Source organism: Corvus moneduloides, chromosome 3 (assembly GCF_009650955.1).
Source record: "Corvus moneduloides isolate bCorMon1 chromosome 3, bCorMon1.pri, whole genome shotgun sequence".
Classification (NCBI taxonomy): Eukaryota; Metazoa; Chordata; class Aves; order Passeriformes; family Corvidae; genus Corvus; species Corvus moneduloides.
In genome coordinates, this window is record NC_045478.1 from 33875753 (window position 1) to 33899085 (window position 23333).

General features: G+C 37.2%; 1 protein-coding gene across 5 annotated transcripts in view; it reads right to left on the reverse strand.

The window, feature by feature from the left end:
* COL12A1 (collagen type XII alpha 1 chain) overlaps positions 1-23333 on the reverse strand; it is a 101612-nt gene that overhangs the window by 14077 nt on the left and 64202 nt on the right. For all 5 annotated transcript variants that reach the window (XM_032104836.1, XM_032104833.1, XM_032104832.1 and 2 more), the window contains 17 exons: positions 23253-23327; positions 22563-22702; positions 20584-20707; positions 20246-20389; positions 18216-18380; positions 15485-15523; positions 15253-15391; positions 12947-13089; positions 12462-12571; positions 7255-7404; positions 6774-6851; positions 6105-6191; positions 5207-5260; positions 4589-4684; positions 3095-3148; positions 2135-2188; positions 900-953 (listed from right to left, as the gene is read on the reverse strand). In XM_032104836.1, the coding sequence (XP_031960727.1) occupies positions 900-953; positions 2135-2188; positions 3095-3148; positions 4589-4684; positions 5207-5260; positions 6105-6191; positions 6774-6851; positions 7255-7404; positions 12462-12571; positions 12947-13089; positions 15253-15391; positions 15485-15523; positions 18216-18380; positions 20246-20389; positions 20584-20707; positions 22563-22702; positions 23253-23327 (1706 nt within the window). The remainder of the gene's footprint in view (positions 1-899; positions 954-2134; positions 2189-3094; positions 3149-4588; positions 4685-5206; positions 5261-6104; positions 6192-6773; positions 6852-7254; positions 7405-12461; positions 12572-12946; positions 13090-15252; positions 15392-15484; positions 15524-18215; positions 18381-20245; positions 20390-20583; positions 20708-22562; positions 22703-23252; positions 23328-23333) is intronic.

Below are 23333 nucleotides of genomic sequence, written 5' to 3' on the forward strand. Positions count from 1 at the left end.
CCATAGTTTAACAGGCATTTCAGCACCAAAAGATGCAGAGAGCGTGTATATGTTTTTGGTATCAATCTTAATGGCAAATTCCTAAAGCAGTAAAAAGCAGTTTGTCCTTCTAGGTTCACCTAGCAGATCTGTGATCCAAGTAAAAATCCACAACAAGAAGACCATAGAAGTCGTTCTAGTGATACTAGATATATACAAAAAATTAAAAGACAAGTATCAGATTATGTGATAAAAGCTTATCTGTATATTCACAAAGGAATATGAGAAAGACAATTGTGAGGGAGCCCAAATAATACCCTGCCTTATAGAATGCTGTCTATATATGTAATGCAAATGTGTGCTCTGTGTGCATTTGCCTACCGGAAATGCATCTTCCAACTTGCTACAGTTTGGACCCGGTGACATGGAGCTGCAGCAACTTGCCTATCTCAGGCTGTCTGATTCAACAAATACTTTTCTCTAACAGCCAGCCTCTTTTCTAGCATGGTCCCACAAAACACAATGAAGCACCTCTTTAAGCAAAAACTAATCCTCAAATACTCTTGTCAAGAAAAACTTGTATTAACAGTGTTTGTTTTCACCAGTGTACAAGCAATAAGCCAATTGGTTTCAGAAGACCTAGCCATACATTTAAATATCATGGCTAAAGAACCAGAAAAACTGGTTCTTCCCTTATTTACCCCGGCAGAAATCTGTTTCAAAACTACTGCTACAAATGTTTGTGAATAAATGCTTTGCCCAGCTGTCTGCTCACCTTCTACCAAGAGTTTTTCAAACCCATTTAGGAAATTAAGCAAAGGATCCATTTCATTTTTGACAGAAATGGAAAATGTCCATGTGGCTCTCTCTTGGCTCAGGTCTCTTAATTCAGAGTATATCAAAGACACAACTATATTTACCGCTGGTCCTGGTGGGCCTCTGGGACCTGTGGGACCATCTTTTCCTGTGAAACCCTATTCAAAAACAGAAGCAAGATTAGAGAAAAATGGCCTTTACAATTATATAATTCCAATACTACTGATTACTACTATCATTTCTTTTAAAACCTATCCACAATATAAGTTATAAAATAGCTATCACAACTCATGCTAGAGAAAGCTATGGAACAATGAGCTTCAGACACTTTCGATGATAAACTGAAAACCAAATCAATCTTAGTATTTTTAAGAAAATAAATCATCGTTTTATCCCAGAGGAGTAAAATATCTCTTTTCACTGTTCTCTCATTCACAGTTTAGTTGGAGAATCACAGGTTTCTACTTAACTGGAGAGCCACCTCCCTCTCAGATATTTCCCCTGAAAGAATGAATGCTGAGAAATCCCATTTCAGTAATCAAAGATAGCATTCACAAGTTAATGTTGATGGTCCATGACCCACCAATCCAACAGTATCCTCTTTGGCAACTGGCTATCACACAGTTGTCTGTTTTCATTTCAAACTATCAACTCCCACTGAAGGACAGCTGTAAATGCATATATCAGCTATTAATTTTGACTGTAAAGGCAAATTATTCCTTCAGTCATCTTAAAGGTGATATTCCACTGTGACAACAAAACAGATTTACTTAGTTGACCCCGGTTAGAAGAAAGGAATTGTAACAAACCACAATGAAATACCTGTGTACACACCCTTCATTAGAAGAGATTTCAGAATTCTTCATCCAAAGAAAAGTTCTTAGCTCCAGATAGCCAAAGGTTTAGGAGCAAACCTGACGTAAGTTTGGCACAGACAGATTCCTTACTAATATGACATCTCCCAGACATTGAGATAAGCAGTTTCAAAGGGATCCCCTGCAGCAGGGGGGAGGACAGCAGGGCTGAGTGCCCTGGCAGAGCCCTGCTCAGGGGACACACTGCTCTATGGGTGAAGGCAGCTGAGAACTTAGTCAGGGGAGGGAGCAGGGCAATCTTTCCAGAAGCTATCTGGCTAACGATTGCTGTCTGGGGAGGTTTTCACCCCTGAGGTGTTTCCAACCCTTCTGTTTCTGTCTCTCCAGAAGGGATACTGATAAAAGGACTCCTTTTGAAAAAACATTTGAAAATGGAAAGATATATAAAGAAGGGGAAAAAATCCAACAAAACACAGAAATGACATTACTTGGTCTTTTCAGAACATGAACTGAGGAAACCTTACCCTTTCTCCTGGAGGTCCCACTGGTCCAGGTGGACCAGGTAAACCTGGCGTTCCCTGGAGGGAGAAAGAGTGAGAAATTGTCTCTGTGACAGAACATCACTGCTATGTCATTCCATATATCTCAAGTACATACGTTCTTCCCCCCCTTTCTGTCCAATCTCATTGTACACTAACATGTAGCATTGCTTCCTACAGGACATTACTACTCCCTAAAAGTGTATTACTCAGGGTTATAAGGACTAATGAAACAGGTAAAGAATACAAGGCCCTTGGCCCATGACTGACCTTATCTGATAACTGAAACTCAATCCACAACAACATTTAAGCATTCCTCATATAGTATTTTTATCATCAGTAAAATTAAGGACAATATAGTAACCAAGGAATATTTGTTATATCACCATGTGTGCATATCAATGACCTTAGATTATCTAAATTTGGCCAATTATTTTATTGTAGTTTACAATACAGAAACCTGCACATAACTGAAATTTAATATTGCTTGCTTCTTTCAGAAAGCATACAATTAATGTAGCATGGCCATTTGAATTCCAAAAGCAGAAAGTAATTAGGCAACATTGCTGAAGAAGGGCTCAGCAAAGATTTTGCAATCTTTATTTTAGGAAGACACTTAACTGCAAGTGGCCAGAAGATGAGAGACCTTCTTGGGGGATTATCAGAGTATTCTTCCTAATCCAGTGGTCTGTCATTGTACATTCACAACTGTCCAGAAGGACATTTGGCTTGACCAAGCACGGCTGTTTTTTCACTTTTGCTGTTTTGAATGGTTTACTATTTCCTACATTTCAAATTTCTAAGTGTAAGCTAACTATGCTTCCAAAACTATGGCTTAGGGAGAAGAGCCTCTGACTCCTAGTGGCGTCAAAGACAGCTGGCCAGCAGCCAGACTGCATCAGGAATAGTGTAAAATTACATTATCTTGTCTACGTGTCAACTTACCGATCGCCCTGGTAGTCCAGGCTGGCCAGCATCCCCTTTCATTCCTTGACGACCCTATAATTTTCACAAATGATTACAGAATACATCATACTTCCAGGACACAATGTGTAGGAGCATATAAAGAAGCAATTTGTTGCCTTTCACAACTAGCTTGCCTTCCATATATGCTACAGCACATGGTATAAATGCACAGTCTATAAATACACATGAGCTAAACTTGACAATACAATATTTTTTTTTACAGTGGTTTGCACAATAATCCAGCATTAACAACTGTTACTAATCAAAAATTTTATAAACATACACTGAGAACATGGATCACAATTGATATGAAAAATGAAACTACATGACTCAAAAATGCTCTAAATTCTTGTTAGCGAATAAGAAATTCCACAAATGTTGGTGTTTTCATTCTACAGACTTTTTCAAGTGAGTGTGATGAATAAATGTATTATTTGTATTACACATGTAAAAGGATTGTTTGTCCTTTCTTGCTGTTTGGTACCTCTAGATCATCCTGATTAAGTTTTTCTTTCCAGTATATAACAAAAAAAAATCCATGAAAAGAGTTCTACACAGGGTAAAAAAATCATTCTACTTTGTCCTTACAAAGCAGAAGGTTTTCCTAATGTCTATTTTAAAGTACATTTTATTTTCCATTTACCAAATTTCATTGCAGATGGAACAGGTAACCAATTTTCAAATGAAAAAATGAAAAATGACACAGCATGTAATTAGACATCACTTCTGCTTTCCATAAACTTTATATTTTGAGCAAAGACTTCATAAAAAAAGCTCCTGAATATATTAAAATTCGAGTTGATCTTAAATAGGAAACATCAGAATTATATTCCTTCTTTTAGGGTGATTATTTATTAAAATATGGCAAAAGCAGCCTTAATACATTCACAATGCAGACAAAGAGTTATATATGCTATCTTCTATAAAAACCAGAACACATGAAACTTCATCAGTGTTAATACAAGTTACTCTGGCTTTGAAGGCATGCACATGAAATCAGAAGGAGCATCTTGCTAAAACATGGATGTTGTTGCCAAGAAAACCCCTAGCCACTGACTTAAGCCAGAAAATAGAAGTTGAACATGTAAGTCTGTGAGAAAGTCTTCAAAGTAATATTGCATGCTTAATTTTGCTGTACCACAGTTTGACAGTTTTGAGTCCTTAAACTGAAATGCCTAGCAACTCTACAGAAAATCCATTAAGGCTGAAAACAGAGTAGCACAACTTACACTACAGCACTTCGACTCTGTCCCTTCATTACAATCCCATAAGCACATGCACCATTCAGGACAGAAAACGCTATTGTATTAAGAGACTTGTTTCAGAAAGACATGTGTCTCACAATACTGCTGGGAACAGGGACAAATGAACACTCGGGCAAAGGTGCCGCCCTCTTCCCAAGACCACCACCCCCGTGGACAGCTCTGGCTCCACACACATTGCCCGCTGATGACACTCAAAAGGTCCACTCACCGGTTCACCTGGGATTGACAGCCCATTGGGACCCTGTGGACCTGGTGGACCCTGAGGGCCAGGAGGACCCGTCTCACCACGAGGACCAGGAGGACCCTTAAAGCAGAAAATTGAAACAAAATTGTAAATGAGAATCCCTTCTGAAATCCGTAACTGCAAAATCCTTTGGGTTAGAGACTTAAGGTAAGTCAGAAGCCTGGAGACACATTTAAGACTTCAGAACAATGGTGGAAATAGAACAAACATTGTTCGAGAGGCATACCCTTTCATAAGCTATTCTCTGATTCATGTTGGCAGTCTCAGGCCAGTACATGCCCTCTGGCAGTGCTAATTAGAAGTATTGTCATCTCCTCTGTACAGAGGAGAGAACAATAATGCTGCAGTGTGTATTAATACTCTGATGCATGTAATCCCAGTATCCTGACATGTGGTCAATGCCTTTGAGGCTACACAGACTATGATATATAGTCTCAAATAGGCTGCACAAAAGTAACATAAAGGCATATTTTCAACTGAATTTTCAATCTCCATTCTTAGCCTAAAACTAAACATAAAAATTTTCACACAAGTAAGCCTGTGGCAACATTATTATAGATGCATTTTAGGAAACATACTTACAGATGATCCAGTCAAACCCCTTTCACCTCTGGGGCCTTTAGCGCCTGGGCCACCCTAAATTGAGTATTTGGAAAAAAAATGTATTTTATAGACAGAAAGCAAAGGTGCATATTACTAGTGTGCATTATGAATTCCCCTAACAAACTCCTATGTGAAGCTCCAAAGTTTTGAAGTGTACAGATCACACTGCTAAAAAGAGTAGTAGAATAAAATATGCATCAGGAACTAAGGGAAACCACATCAACTTCAGCCTTGCCAATTCAGCCCATGAAAAATTATTATTTTGATTTTTGTTTCTGCAGACATAAACTTACATTTATATTCATCAAAGCCTCTGAATACCTCTCTGGTAGATTACCAGACAACTTAACCGGACTTTAGATTTCTTACGCAGCATTTTTGATAGCTTCAAAATACAACTACTGGGCTGAGTATAACTCCCTACTACTCAAAGCAATCTGTAGGAGTATGTCCATTCCATAAATTACTCTCCCTCCACATAAAAAATAAAGTAATTTATTTCCCTGACAGAGTGAAAAATCTTTTCTTGGAGTGAAATCTTGACTCTGTATTTAGGAAAAATATTTTTACAGTCCATTAAAAATATCTTGTACATGATGTGCAAGAGACTAGGCCAGAGCCTTTCAGCCTATCAAACAATGAGGAGCTATTCTCAGTGATCACACTGGAAATACTGGAAAAGATCATACAAACAAGTAGATGTGGTAGGAGCTGATGAAAAGGGGATGGATTACCACGATGTTATGGACATGCTGATAGAAACTATGCCTCTGACTGACATTTGTTTCACAAAACTACAGACCAACACAAAACGACTTCCAAAAATTTAAAAAACAGAAAATTTGTCTGTTACGAATAGTTACAGCCAGTAACTTACAGCTGGTCCAGGAGGTCCTGGAGGTCCCACACTGTCTTGAGTACAGGTACAAGCATTTGGAAGAGCTGGGCATTTTGCTTCATCTCTCTGAAAATTCAATCACAACTTATTACTGTCCTTTTAAAGAACTCAGTGGCAGCATGCTTGTCTGAAACAATAGCAGGAAGATTCTCTATTATCCAGTTTTCAAGTAAAATTCACAGCTAAACTGTGGTTTCCAAATATTTCTACAGGATCTTTTATATTTTTAGAAAATTTTCTCTGTGAACTTTGCAAGGCATTAACAATAGAGGCACAAGCAAAATATTGTTCCAGTGTTTATATGCATTTTACAATCAGCTTGCCCTGACAAAGAATAGGTACTTTTTGAATGCTAATCTAAGAACAGATTAAATAAATAAATAAATATATTCCCCATTTATAATACCTAGAATTTGAAACATCACTGAAACACATATAACAGACATTTTTTGCACCATTTCTAAGGGGCTCAATTCTAGCATTACAACCTTACTGCCTCAAACACAAAACTCTGAAATGAGGTGTTGTTGACTGGCTGCTCTGATAACTGTGATTTAGAAGTACAAGGTTTAATACCAGCCTAATATTAATATTATTAAATATAGTATTAACATTTTTCTGGATAGCCTCTGGTTCATTTATACTTACCATAGACGGGAGATCACAACATCTGTCTCTGCTAGTCCAAACTGGACTGCAAACAATGTCAAAGTTCTGGATTTCTAACTGTAAAAGAAAGTAATACTCTTGAAAGATCATTAAGTATGTTGTTAAGTATGAAATCTATTCACATTATCATTAAAAATTATTCCTCCATTTATTTCTAATGATAGAAAATCCAGAGTAAAAGCACTCATCTGCTCTCCTTATTAAAAGAAAAACATTCCTGCTCTTGTTTGAATTTACCTGAGTGCAACTTTCAGCTATTAGAATTTTGTTCTTGCAACTCTGCTAGAACGAGAAGATATAAAGACCAAACATCTCAGTTAAGTACATTGGGTTTGACAGTATAGACACGTGAAAGCTTTGGGTGCAACACTGGATTCCCAGCAACCCCTAATCTCTAACCTCTTTCCTCAGAAAATTTCAAGGTCTTGCAATAATGAACAGATTCATATTTATTGCTTACTGTTGCTGATCTTCGGTCACCTTTTAGAAGTTTCCCAAGCATTTCATAGCCATCAGTTGTGATATTGCCAGCCTCCTTAATTGGTTTCTCCAGTATTTCACTGCAGTCAATGTAAATCTTAACATTTGATGAAGTTACAACAATATGGACCTGAAAAAAGTTTAACGTAATATTTAGAAAAGGCACATGGGCACAATTACTTTAACATTTTAATAGTATTTCACTGATTCGGTAGTACTGTTTTAAATTTGATTCCTAGTAATCCTGCTTTACTTCCAACTGGTAGAAAAATTCAAACTCAAGGAATTTAAATTTAAAAGGAAAGTCTATAACATTAATAACCTCTTCAGAATGTGCTGAAGGTCAACAAGATGAATACACAAGCGCAGCTAAGAAATATTATTTAATGTACTAATTGAACTATTATTACCTATTTAGAAAGCTTGCCTGAAAATTGTTTTAAGATGGCATAAAAGTAAAAAATAAAAGAACTTTTGAGAGGAAGTAAATATAAGCATTTCTTGTTCTCTTCTGATGGCTGAGACCAGACAAGACGTTTGTAAGCCTGGGACTGCCCACTGGCTAATAGACTCTGTAGTTCAGAGAGTAGACTGTTTCAGACCCAAAGATACAGAGTTCAGCTTCCACAGATGATTCAACCAGAGGAATTAACTGCATTGAGATACAGGAAGCAACCAGAGAAGCCTGCCCAGAACAATGGAAAATAATGGAAGATGCAAGAGAAAATTTCCACAAGAGAAATCTGGTTACAAAAACATATGCCAAAACAAGGGGAAACAGGGAAGAGGAAGAGATTACTGATTGGAAATAAAGGACACTTAGGAGGGAGAAAGGAATGATTGTAATGAAGAGAGAGTACATTTACCAGGAGAAGAGAATGAAGTGCTTGGGGGAAACATAGTAAACCTTAAACAGAGGAACACACAAAACCTAAGCAAAGATTATCTTTCCAAACATTTATGGTATGTATGACAAATGTTATGAGAGTGAATTTTCTACATTTCTGTGAAAATGTAGAAAACATTTAGGAGTCTCCAAGAAAGAAACTAGGGCCATTTCAGCACATTTAATACACAGTTGTTGAAAGAGCATATTCAGGCAACAGGAAGTTTTCAGGGGCTTTATATACTTTATCTACTGCATATATTTCATATACATCATTATAACACCTATGTAATTGTTAAAGTATCAGCACATTAAGAGCAGGAGTAAAGAATCCCTGAAGTATGTATTTATGTTTTAAATCTTCTGTTATCCCAGGACATAACCATACAGAAGCATATTGCTATTTGATGACTGCTTCAAAAATTGGCATAAAGTTGAGAGATTCCCCTAAATGTTCTGAGTCAACAAGTGCCTGAACAATCTCCTGAGAATTTTTACTTTTTTTTCCCTTTTAAATATTTTCCCATGCAGACTTTTCTTCAAGGCATCAGCACAGCTTATCTAAAAGTCTTTTAAAATTATGTGCTTATGCTTTATATCTCAGTGCTGTGTATACAAGTGAGGCTTTTAATTAAAATTCCCAACAGTGTTCATTGAGCAAATAATTAAAAGAAACAAACAAACAAAACAATTGAAAGATAACTCTGTGTCCAAAGTATAATTTGGTATTACATGCCAATCTTTCTATAAAACAAAATAACTGCCCTCCCAAAACTTTAAATTCATTATAATTTGTACATTATATACTCAGTCATTTGCTTATATGACGAAATTTTACAGGTTAATTACTGCATCATCCAGTTTAAACTCATCACAGATGCAATTTACTAATTCTGAAAGGTGCCTGATATGCAAGTCCTTCTACTGGAATGTTAAGTATTTGTCACAATTTAAATAAAATAAAACACATTGCATAGCAAACACAGATAGTATTTTCATTAGTGCAAAAAAACTTAGGAGAGGTAAATCTATATCAGAATGTTGAATGAGATCAGCTTGAAAAGGTTCAAATAGGAATAACTGCTGAGCATCACCTATCTATCTAAAAAAGCAATCCCAACAATCAAAAAAAAGGAGAGCTCTCCCGAGTCATTGACTCAGTCAGTTAAACACTGATTTACTGCCAGACCAGAATTCCAGTCTAAATCTCATGGCCTAGGCAATAAATCTAATTAAAGCAGGCATCTGGTGTTTACAGTAAATAAAACATCTCTGCATTCAACCCCGATACATTTTGTTTTCAACAGTTTCTCACACACCAACATAAAGAATCTGTTCTGCTTAGTTCTGACTATTTATTTCATTTATGACATTTTAGGAAAGAAAACATTTTTAAATTTTTCTCTCTGGATGCCTTACAAGATAAAGTTTGATGGTGTTCTGATCTGCTGCTAAGTGAATCACATCAATGAGCCAAGCAAACTAATTTCCCATATGTATATCAGCAGAAAGATGTACACTCATTATCAAATTTCCTCTTGCTAACTACTGCAAAATGGCAAGCTAACAGGAAGTATAGTGTGGTAAGAATAAGAAGGACAAGTTGTCTGTCTCTCCAAAACATCAGTTATAAATTTAATGACTGTCTCAGGCAGTCAGAATTTTTCCTATGGGACTTGCCAGATTCAACAGCTTTCACCATAGCTATGCTACACAGAGTTTTCAAGCATGCCAAAGTAAATTTCCCTATAGTTAGGTGTAGTTAAGTGAATTTCACTGAATGAACCAGTAAGTCATCAAATGAAAGCCACAAAAATGTTTAGTATTTTGGAAAACACCTCCTTGCATTGTAAAGATTTGTCATCTCTTTGAAACTGGATGGTAGGAGAAATTGCAAAAGTACCTTTAGAAAGGTACTCTTACTTTCCTTCCTTCATCCATCTGAAACTACTGCTATCCATTATTAGGAGCTAATCAACACAGCTGAGACATAAGGCTTTCCCAGCAGGTGGGCTGGGGAAGCCCATGATGCCATCACTAACAATCTGACTCAGATAGCAAACTCAGTAATCATCTGGAGAGATGCCAGAAAAGTCAGCTTAGTTTTATGGTGAAAAATTGCAAATATAGCTCTAAACCAAAGCTCTTACAGCTACTTTAAATATTATCAAAATCTGAACTTTTAATTCCTTTCTGGGAAAAAAAGAAGGGGAATTACACATTGCATTAAGTAACTGAGAAATTTTTTCTTAAGAAATAATCTCTTAAGCAAGAATTCATAGTTGTAAAGCTTTAAGATAATTTTCAAATCACTGCTACTTGTGTTCATTGTATGGCATCTTAGGATCACTTTCTCTCGAAATGTCTTACTGTATTTAACTATCAAAATGATACAAAATTTTTGATTTTTATTTTCCCTGTAATTGTTTTTCACCAGCAAGTGTAATAAACAATTTTACATAACTGCTAATTTCTAGCAGCTGTCACAGATTTTTCCCCATTTGCTCTGATAAATGAGTAGAACATCACCGTAAGTGCTGTCAGAGAAGCTTGCTCAGCTCTATCACATTTAGAGAAACTATATGGGAAAATGTGATTCTAAACATCCAATACATTAACAGCAGATATTTAAAACAGACTGCTGGCAGTACAGCAGGAGGAGAGCTCCACATCACTGACCTGAAGAAGTGTCAGCTCTCACAGTGATATCTAAAATAAGGCATGCACATGCTGCTTTGTGTCTAAACAGTACTTCTTGGTGATGACTCAACCTTCATACCAAAACAAGATACATCCTAGCCTTTACTGACAGTTTTTCTCACTCCAGTAGATTAATATATTTCCTTAAAATTCAGTTGTCCTACTAAGCTATTAAAAAAAAAAAAGTGAAGGGCAAAATAAAGACTGCTTAATGTAGGTATGATCCAAAGCTACTCATAACTATCAGTTACAGAATCAATGACATAAACATTTCCTCATATATACAAAAATAATCAGGCCTTAAATAAATTCTAAAACAAGAATAATTGGATATAATATAGGATCAGTTTGGGAAGTTATTCTCTGTCACATTCTGAGGAAATCAATAGCTTTTATAGTACTGTGTGATTTTCATAATCACCTGTGTTTTAAACAGATGAAGTCACAAAACATTATGCACTAGTTATCTTTCCTGGCTTTCAGTCTAGCAAAGCTCAGTTGACAGCTTGGCCTCCAGTATGTGGAAGTTGACAGAGGCAACCCCTCATCAGTATCCTCAAAGGAATGCTGGTAGTGACTAGTCATGCAGAAGAGGGTATCATAAAGAAAACAAATGCTATACTCAATCCATATTTAGTCATCAGATGAAAATTAAACTAAATAGAAGGGAGATAAATGAAAACATGAGAATGTGCATTTTAGCTAACCAAAAACGTTGCAATTGCAGCTTACTTTCTTGCCCTAAACATGCATATTTAACACAGCAAGAGAATATTTTTAAAATATTTTTAGGTATACATATATTGGTATACTGAGTCAAACACTTCCTGATGACTAGAAGTAAGGAAGCCTGGCAAGATCAAATTGCCATAATTTGGTGCACAAAATTAGAAAAGCAAGCACAAAACTATGACAAGAGAAGGCAGATGCAGCAACATGTAAAGATTTCACTAGCCATTTTGTCAATTCAAAAACTGTAAGTTTCATTCTAAATCATAAAGAGACCTTTTATGAGCTCTCTCTCCTTATTGTTGCTTCCTCAGTAAACATGGCATTGGAATATTTTAGGCCCAGTGTTTTTAAGCAAAATAAAAAATCAATTCACATTCATACTTACTAGATATATAGATACAATGTATTATGTTTGTTAAACATAAGAATCTTGTTCAATATGCTATTGATCTCCCAACACTAGTTCCCTGCCTACTCGCTTTCTCTGGCTATATCTTCCTCTTTGAATGATTTCAAATCATTACACTCCCACGAAATCTTTTCTCACCACAACTTCCTTTCCTTTTTTTCTTCCCGTTTATCTTTTATTCTTCCTCTTCCATTTGGAATGGAACCAGGCTACAGTTTCTTCTTCAGCTATATCCCTCCACTTACACAATCTTAACAAATTCTTGACAAATCTCTTATATTGGTTCAAAGAAGACCTATAACTTCAGAGATCTTGTTTTACATGATCTGTAGGTCCTTATGTCAACTTCCAGTGCTATCCAAAAACCAGATACAATCACCTGACAGTGACTTCTGCTTGGTTGTCTTCTATTTAAAAGAACAGTACTTCAGAAAGCAGCATCATAATTTCAATCATTTACCTTATGGAAGCTTCCATAAAATATTTTCTTTATGTCGTCATTATCAAAAGTTACAGTTTGAACTTCTCCCCTTGTATCCTTGTTAAAGAATGACAGCACTTTGCTGGCAGCTGCAATAAATAAAAATAACATATTTCATTTCATATATACTACTGAAACCACCATCCAAAGATACACTTATAGATAAAATCTAGTTTACCCCTTTTTTGGGTAAACACAAATCATAGATGGTCTTAATGACCTGTAAGTACATAGATGTAATTTCCTTTGATTTTAGAGTTAATACCAAAGTTGAAATGTAGTTTAGATGAATTATTTTTAGTTGAACTATAGATGTACAAAGTTTAAAAGAAATCTCTTGAAACAAAAAATGTATAATCCTTTTATCATGTAAAAATGCTTTGGATTTGGAAATATTTGGGGAGAACACATGCACAGTAACATAACATGTAACTTCTCTATACAGTAAGTATAACCATCCTTACGATCAAGCACAACTCCAACTTGTGGTTTGTAATCTCTGTCTGTAATCTGCCAAATTGCAAAAGGCTCATTGGGGGATTCAGGCAGAAGACGGAATAACAGAATAATAGTGTACGCCTGCGGCAATCCCTCCGGGTGAATCTCCCTGTTAAGACAATATAAAGACATTTTTTCACGTGGAAACACACGAGTAAAATAAGATCTTCATCATTTGCTCTTTCAAAGAAAAGACACAAGAGCAACAGGAAAACGACAGCGTTTAGTGGAACAGAGCATTTTAACCACTCTCTCAAATAGAAAACACCATTGTGATATAAAAACACTGCGATTTGTTAAGATGAATTCACAGCCTGTCTTCAATTGGTCCCAGCACCATGGTTAGAGAGGATGCCAGAATATGACCAAGAACTCTTGGGTATGTATTCTTGTGGCAAAATTCTATACTAACTACACATGTTTTAAATTCCTTGATGATAAGTACAGAAAAAAAGGACCGCAGCTTTACTCGTTTTTTTCATCTGGCCTGCTTCAGTCAGGCAACAGCATTTAACTATTGCTGCCCTTCAGGCACAGATACAGTGACAGAGATATTTAATGTCTTCTCTGCAACTGGTGATGCATTTGGGCTCCAGCTTATTCTTTGGTGGCTCAGGTTTAAATCTGTGATATTTGGACTGTTAGACATTAAAAAAGCAGAGAGCCAACAGTAAATAAATACATGCATGAAACAGCTTTCAGAACTTTCTGTACAGGAAAGGAGGGAATGCAGGAAGGGAACTGTAAGAAAGAAGATAACTACTGCTTCTCCTTAACCATTATAATGGAGCTCAGAAAGAGATTTAGTCACATGAACATAAACATAAAAATCTTAAAATGAAGAGAGGAGCTGCTTTGTATGTTAGAAAAAGCTTATGAACCCATACAATTATGAACACTGCAATAAAAACCATACCACTAAGTCAACAACATCACACAGCACAGTGCAGGAATGCAAATATGAAAGTAGATATAGCAACACAATTTATAACTTGGATAACAAGTTACTTCAGATATGGAAACAACTATGCCACTAGGATCAGTATGTGTTTATTGCTTTGCTGACTCAGTCTAGAGTTTTATTTTTTGGATTCTCATGAAAAATAAGTGCCCAAAATACTCTGGCAAGTCTATTCCACCTCTTTAGCAGACATTAGACTACGTATCACAACATTTTTAAAAAACTGAAATAAATAGGAAGCCTATCTTTTTATTGTCTTTTCATCAATTTATCCTAGTAAATGCAATATCTATCAATGCAGGAGAGTTGCAAAACTGGGATTATCTGTATTTCCCTAGACTGGAAAAAGCTGGGCTGTCAGAGAACTATCATCCCCACAGGTATTAATGGCATGCCAATGAACTTAAAAATCCTCAGGTCCTCCACTTTTAAAGCTGTGATCTCAGAAGTCTGGCAAAAAGAAATTATTTCTTCATAAACCTTAGCTTCTGTGTTTGTGATCTGATCTTTACCCAGTCTGGCAGGACTGCAGAAGATTTCAAAGGCTTCTATGAAAAGAAAACTAAATTTCCTTAATTTTTTAGCAACAATGGGCTATTTTTAGGCATCTCCTCTGAACCAGAATAAACTTTTCTGAAACTTACTTAAATAGATGAGAGAGAAACAAATGTAAAAATGTGAAAAAAAAAAAAAAAAAAGAAGAGGGAGAAAGGTACTGTTCCACTTTTCGTAAAACTAACTGCTAACTAAGTCTTGTTTTCCTTTGGGAAAAAATGTTGGCAAGAATGACCATCTATTACCCATCCCTAACCAAGCTCTAAGACCACAGGCCCTTGAAAACTCTGCTCCATTTGCCAAATAAGGCAAGCCAAGTAGAGGAGAAACTACCCTAGGTCAATGGCATCAATGTGCTGCCTACTGTAGTAAGAATGATGCTTCTGAAAACAGTGATGCTAATCCCTCCATATTGAAACCATTTCTGTCCAGCAACATGGAATTCATTGTACTAAGGAGGCTGTTGCTCAACTGCCTAAGTATAAACTGTGGATTATATGCAATTTGAATGCTTAATAAGCATAATCTCAAAATAAAATAAGCAACTAGATTAATAGTGAACTGTGATTGCAATGGAAGAAATAGATTAGCATTTAATGAAAACAATGATAGATGTTCTTTGGAGTACATTTCTTGAAGCTCAGTAAAAAGAACATTAAATTAAAGCATCTTCCATAAAACACAAATGCTATCTATACAATCTGTTAATCCTTCATCATCTGGTCACCCTAAATACAAGTCTTTAGGTTTACTTACCGTATTGGCTGGCTGACAAAGGCATTTTTGTGGAGTCTATATGCTACATAGCTTGGGAAAGAGCCTGATTCCAGTGAAACTCCTTGTACAGAAGCAAAATGCTTCTCTGTTAGATTGTATGATTCCAGCATCTTGAAACCTTTAAGTCCAGAGAGAAAATAAAAAACAGAAACACTGTAGAGCTGTAAAAGACACAAATGGACCTATGCCAAAATATTAGAGACTTACTTACCAGGTGAAGTGTATCCCTCCAAGTAAATAAGGGGACAAGCTGAAAGACATGAAACAACATATAATTCAAAACTACTAAGCCTAACAGGATATGAACATATGTATACTTCAGAAAATTTTATTACCAAGATGTCTGTGCTATTATTAATTATGAGACAATTTTTGTTACATTTTTCATACTGTGCCCTGAGCTGTGGTAGATGTAATGTCAAAATCTTTACTCATCACTTTTAGTAGGGTATTTCTACTGTGACAAATTCTATGGAATAACAAATTAACCCCAAATATTTCAAGAGTATAATTCATAAGAAGAAAGGAGGACAATGACACAGTCTTTCCATGAATATTTAAGGCATGAGTCAAGCTGCATAATAGCTGTCAGATTCACAAGAAATAACTGCATATTTATGTGGCTCCGAAGAAGCCAGCAGATGAGGCAGTTAGGGAACAAGCAGTTCCACGTGACAGGCCTGAGAATTTCTTATTTTTGCCATAGAAGGATTTCACTTGAGTAAACAACTGAGCTTTATTTAGATAATTTTAAAACAGCATCACACACTACAGCTGTACATCTTAGCACCCCTATTCCAGTGGTAAATAAGAGACCTGTTGTGCCCTGTGGTTCACATTAGGCATCATTCTACTTCTTAATGTTGTCAGTGACTGTTACTCTTTCCTTGTTATACTAGTACTTTTGAAATGCAAGATGAGATTACATAAAATACAATACTCACTCCAAAATTTTAAAAATTAACTTGCTCCCTTAAACTATGTCCAGTTATTATGAAATCTAACTTTTTAATATGAACATGTCTTCTGATGTACCTTAAATAAGATGGCAACTTGTATTGGGTTTGCATGGCAAGGTTTTGGTAATGTGGGAGCTACAAGGGTGATTTCTGTGAGAAGCTGCCAGAAGCTTCCCTTATGCCCAACAGAGTCAGTTCCATCTGGTTCCAAGATGGAGCCATCACTGGCCCAGGCTGAGACCATCAGCAACAGTGGTAGTGACTGGGGGATAACAGATTTAACAGGGGGAGGTGGCTGGGGTTGAGGATTGTGTGTGTTGGAACGACACAACAACCTGCAGGCACCAGAGCAGAGATTCCACTGGTCTTAACTGTGGTGAAGATTATGGTGAGGCAGGCTGTGATTCTGCAGTCTGTGGAAGTCCACAGAGAAGCAGATATCCACCTGCAGCCCCTGGAGGACCCTGTGGAAGAGCAGGTGAATGTCTGAAGGGGGCTGTGATGCTGTGGGAAGCCCACACTGGAGCAGGCTCCTGGCAGGACCCGTGAAGAGAGGAGCCCACGCCAGAACAGGTTTGCTGGTGGAACTTGTGACCCCATGAGAGACCCAAAATGGAGTAGGCTGTGCCTGAAGGATTGCACCATGTGGAAGGGACCTAATGAGGTTCAACAAGGGCAAGTGTAGGGTCCTGCACGTGGAGAGGAATTACCCCAAGTCCAGCCTGGGGGCTGACCTACTAGAAAGCAGTTCTGCTGAGAATGACATGGGAGCTTTGGTGGGTAACAGGTTGACTATGAGCCGGCAGTGCCCTTGCAGCCAGGGAGGCCAATAATATCCGGGTGTGCATCAGGAAGAGTGGCCAGCAGGTCAACGCAAGTGATCCTGCCCCTCTGCTTGGCCCTAGTGAGGCCACATCTGGAGTGCCATGTCCAGTTCTGGGCTCCTCATTACAAGAAAGACTAGGAGTTACTGGAAGGGTTCCAGCAGCAGAGCATGAAGATGAGAGATCTGGAGGAGTTCTCTTATGAGGAGAGACTGAGAAAGATGAGCCTGTTTAGTCTAGAGAAGACTGAGAGGTGATCTCATTAACACATATAAATATCTCAAAGGTGGGTGTCAAGAGGATAGTGCCAGACTCTTTTTAGAAGTGCCTAGCAACAGAGAAAGGAGCAAAGGCCATAAACTAAAACACAAGAAGCTTCACCTCAATATGAGGAAGAACTTATTTATGTTGAGGGTGGCAGAGCACTGGAACAGGCTGCCCAGGGAGGTTGTGGAGTCTCCCTCTCTGGAGACATTCAAAACCCATGTGGATGTGCTCCTGTGTAACCTGCTCCAGGTGACCCTGCCTTGGCAGGGGCATTGGACTGGATGATATCCAGAGGTCCCTTCCAACCCTAACAAGGTGATTCTGTGACCCACACTGGAGCAGTTCATGAAGAACTGAAGCCCATGGGAAGGACCCATGTTGAGAAGTTCGTGGAGGACTGTCTACCACTGGAGCAGAGGAAGAGTTTGAAGACTACTGCCCCTGGGGAGGAAGGAGCAGCAGAGACAATATGTGATGAACTGACCACAGCCCTCATTCTCTGTACCCCTGTGGTGCCCAGGGTGAGGAGATAGAGAAAACTGGGAGTAAAGCTAACCCGAGGAAGAAGGGAGGGGCAGGGGGAAGGTCTTTAATACTTGATTTTATTTCTCCTTATCCTACTCTGATTTCATTGATAATAAGTTATTTTTTTCCCCACATTGAGTCTTTTTTGCCTGTGAACAGTAACTGCTCAGTGATTTCTCCCTGCCTTTATCTCAATCCATGAGCCTTTCGTTTTATTTTCTCTTCCCTGTTCAGCTGAGAAGACAAGTGATAGAGCAGCTTTGGTGGGCACCCAGCATCCAGCCAAGGTCAGCCCACCACTCACTTGTAGCAGTATATAAGCAAACATATTAATTTGGGAAAAGGGAAACCGATGTCTTTTACTCACTTGAGGTAGCTGTCTCACACACAAAGGTGACGAGGTTGTCTTGAATCTTTTCAAAGGCATCAAAGTCATCAACAATAAATACGTGACGCTCACTGGGCTTGCTGGCAATCTTGGCCAGTTCATTGTAATCTACATCAGCCACACCAACCACAAAGACACTGAAGCCTGTAAAAATAACACTTGTTATTTAAAATGTAGTAAACACATATTAACATTTTTCCTGTCAATATTGCACAAACCATTGACTTGTGAGAATCTACCTATGATCTACACATTCAGGATCTCTTTTCATCCTGTCAAAGCTCAGAAGGTTTCAGACTGGTTTTTGCATTTTTCTTTCAAAACTTTCTCCTCTTTCATTGCTTTTTGGGGTATTATCCAATCTCATGCAGCCTTGGCTACATAGTTCCCTCACTCTTTAATACAAAATGTACAATTCTCTCAACTCTACAGTATCTTAAATCTGTTCTGTGGCCAAAACTTGTACAGATCATTAGTTATCCAGTTGTCTGTTTCCATCTCTTGCATCTCATGCCTCTTTATTTCTCTTTCTCAGAGTAGTACTCACCTCACCAGCTTCTACTTTCCAAATTAAGTTGTCTAGTTTTTCTCTATAATCACCAGATTGACATGGGCAGATTCAGAAAGCAATTCATCTTATCTCCCTAACATGCTGACTTCAGGATAGGAAAAGTCATTGTCTATAGATGCCTATATGTTGCTCTCTTCACCAGTCATAAAAGGACCCTACACGATGACCTTAGACTAGACATTTAGTTGTCAGATGTCTTAAGTCAAATGAGAAGAACCAGACCCTAGAAGTCAGTCATATCACCAGATGTAAATTTCATTGAAGAGAAACTGCACGGACATTGAAAATGCCAGTTGGAGGCTGAAACCAGAATTCACATTTATTTCAAGTGATAAAAGTTGTTGTTTGGTTGGTTCGTTTTTTTTAAGAACGTAATTATTCCCCTGTAGCCAGTTCTGGTGAAATTTTGGCTGAAATTCTCTGTCCAGCTTTAAGCATGCTTTGATATGTGTAGAAAACAAAGCAAGTAGAGAGGAAACTAAAAATGGTAAGATGTTTTGAAAACATGATCAACATGAGATTGAAGAAAATAGGTTTGTTTAGTCTAGAAAAGAGAAGACAGAAAGAGGAGGTGACAACAGATTTCGAATACGAAGGCCCATCACAGCAGACAGTGATCAACTTCTTTCCTGGGTAACTAGGTAAATGAAGACAACAATCTCACTAGCATGAAGAAAGACTTAGGTGAAATGCAAGACAAAGGTCTCCTACTAGCACAGTAATTAAGCACTGAAACATACTGTCCAGGGAGACTGAGGAACTATCCAGACAGAGCTAATTCTTTCAGGTTACAGAGACAGAGAAGATGACTGCTTTTTGGTTTACATCCATGTGATTCCCATAAGGAAGTACAACATCTACTTGCTTAGAGATCAGAACTAGGTGGTTCATGCACTGAAACACAAAATGCTGAATGCTGGGACAGGAACAGATTACTACACTCACATAAGCCACAATCATAAAATCTTATGAGGAAGTGCAGTGCTTCTTAGCTCAAAAGGCAATAAAGGAGTCCATTCAGACCCAGCTCCTTCAAAAACTGTTACTTTAACTGGAGATCCACTGGTTTATACCAGATAAAACATAAACCTCAGCAAACCAGGCCCATTAAAGCATAAGCACTAGTATGGAGTACACTTCCTAATGATCCCTGGGGTCCACACACCAAAAAGAGAAAGAAGTAACCAAATGTCACATCTTTGAAATGGTATGCATGAGGAATTAGTTGAAATCTTTGAGAAGCCACATTCTTCCCCGGAGACAGGGCTTAAGAAAGAAAATGTAAGTCTAGGTTCAGAGAGCGCAAATTCTTTGAATAGTTTTGAGGCTTTCCCAAATACTCAGAATACATTTCCAAGTCCATAAAGGATGAGTAAGTGATTCCCAGATAATTGAAGCAACACAGAAATGAAACAGCCAGGTGCTGTGAATTGCTTACCAGAGTGCTGTATAACCGTTGCGGCTTTCCTCACCTCATCCTGAGACCGACCATCTGTCACAACAACAAGTACCTTGGGAACACCTCGCCTCATGCCACTCTCCCAAGTCAAAACCTTTTCTTTGATAAATGTTAGAGCTTTGCCTGCAAAGTGTACAATAAACAAGGAATCATTCATACTATCCACAAGAGAAGAATTCTTTTATTTTGTAAGGGCAACAGTCACAGAGCTAAAACACAACAGAAAAACCTAATTCTTCAGCCATGCAATATAGGATAATTATGCAGTTTCTGAAAATATTTTATCTTAAAGAAATATAATTACAGCCCATACATACCTGTCCTTGTGTTTCCTCCTCTGTACTGAATATTTTGAAGAGCTCCCAGGGCCTGGGCTTTGTCATCAAATGTATTCAGTTTAAATTCAGATTTTGCCTCATCACTGTACTGCACAAACGAAACCTGAAATGGAATATAACACAGTGTTCAGTCGCATAACTCCACATTCATATCAACTCTCTCTACTGAAATATGTAATTTTGTATATTAATAATTCTTAAATAATCAAAAATTCTTTTCTCAAATATGTCCAATTCTGCACACACATACATATTTTTATATATAGCCATCACAGCAATGTGCACACAACTCTCTTTTCTTTCTTTCCTTCCTTCCTTTTTTCTTTCTTTCTTTTCTGTGTATGAAATGTCGTTAAATGCATATGATCAAATTCTTGCTATTACTATGGTGAGGTATATATGCCTATTCTCTACTTCTGAGCAGATATACAGTATCTATTAAACTTCTTCCAGCTGTTTTTTTAGGAATAAAAAAGCATTTGTCAATAGAATTGCCAATAAAGTCGGATACGTACATAAGTGTATAGTCTTGCCTTAAATACTGAAATACAATCACGAATATTTATTCCTAAATAATCTTTAAATATTTTTCTTATTTTTCTCCTTTTAATATTCTGTAAACTTGCAATATTGTAGTATCCTATTTTAATGATGAATAGAAATATTTCTGTATGTATATATTCACATCTGTTGTAGTAAATTCCCCTTTTAAAATTATTAAATTTCAATTCAAAACCTTAGCTTGTTGCACCTCAAGAGGTATGTGACTTCATTATTTTACTAAACATTAGTGTTTACATGTGTCTGTCACCTATATTGTCTTCTCTGTTTCCAGGCTGGGGACCCATATACATAGCAAGCAAAAAATATTAAACAAAAAACAAACGGAAAAGAAAACTACCCAGTATAGATTCAAGCTATAATGATAAAGAGTGTCTGAGACAGAGTGAATTTAAGGAGATCTTTTCCTTTAAAGTCTAGAAAGTTAGAGATAGGGAATCAAATTACTAAAAATATGCCTAGAACATGAAAAGCAGACCTTTAACAATGCAAATATCCTGTCAGCCTTCTGACCAAAGAAAATGCATTGCACCTGCAGCTTTCTGCAACACTCCAGAAATACCATGTAAGAAACTCTCTCAGACCTCATGTCATTCATTTCATCTAGTGAAAGAGAAATGGTTATGGGAACTTAGACAGTGATTTCATCCAGCTTCCTACAAGTAGAAGAAAACTGATAATGGTGCAATGCTTATGGTAAGAAGCCTGACAGAAAGTTACTCTGACATAACTATGATCAGCCTGGTACTGCTGAAAATCTATTATAATCTCATTAGATATTACTGTTTACTCTCTCAAAATGCACTAATTCATCAAGAGGACCTTTTCATACTTTTACTACGCCCACTGTGGAGCAGACCCACATTATCACAGCATGAAAAGACATCTGCAAGTGCCTTTTTCAAAGGGATTCTGCTATTTAGTGCAGTAGTATTCTAGGGAGCTCAGCAACAGCAGGCCAGCTGGACCCTGCATGCACAAGACTCATTTTCTACACTAAGAAATTAAAAAGTAACCCTCAATCAAAAGTCAGAATGTCTCTAAAACAGATTTCTGATATGACAGAGACAAAATCTAGGATATGTGCCAGTTGTTGATGCCCTACACAAATAAACAAAAATATAAAATTGACCATACATCATCCCAGCTTCTCTACCTGGAGGATTTGCACACACTGTAACTTTTGTATTTCAGAATATTAACTTCTCAAAATAGACTGGATTTCCCTGGTATTTATAAAATTGCAAATATATTTATTAAATAATAGGCATGCACACCCATATACGTTTTGTACAACAATCTAATTCAATATATGACAGCATTCTGCAAGAAAGTAGAAATTCATCTTCATCTTCAATTTCCCTCCAGAATGTACCCAATGGGAATAACAAACCTACCTGGATTCCAGCAGGATTGATTAGATCAAAGGCTCCTACTGTACTAAAAACAAATTTCACTACTTTGTTGAAATTATCATCACCAATACTCCAGGAAGCATCAGTCAAGAAAACTATGTCTGCTTTGGCACCTCTGCATACTGAAAGTCCAAGAAAAGGAATGCTTAAAATACATCAACCACATCACCATGAAATAAATATTACTTCAAAATTCAAAAATTCAAGAATGACAAATATTTAGTAAATGTCTACTACCACACAGTCAACTTGGCAGATGACGAATGCTCTACACAAAAAAATTTATTAAAATATATCAAAGAAAATTTCAAGAAATGTGAAAGACCTCAAGAATAAAATGTAAATGTTTTGAATTACGTTTTTTTCTGATCATCTACCATAAAACATAAATTATCTGCTGAGAGCAGATAATCTCATAGACTTTCTGCAGAGCTATAGAATATCAAAAATTTTTTCCCCAAAGGTTTGCATCTTGCTGTTCTAAACCAGGAAGTGCTGAAGTCTAGTAAAGCTCTAGAAAATAGGGATGGCATTAGAAAAGGTCTCAATCTTCATTTCCCTGAAATTCTGTGCTGGCTTTAAATTCACTTAAAGTTATGAAAAATTGAGGTAAACGATGAAGTAGTACAGCAGCTACATAAAAATATTGAATAATTCTAGAAATAAACATACCATCCCTAGCTGGAGGGATTGTGGGAGGTGGAGGAGGTGTAGGCGGTGGAGTTGGTGCCTCTGTAGGTTTGAGGACTGAAA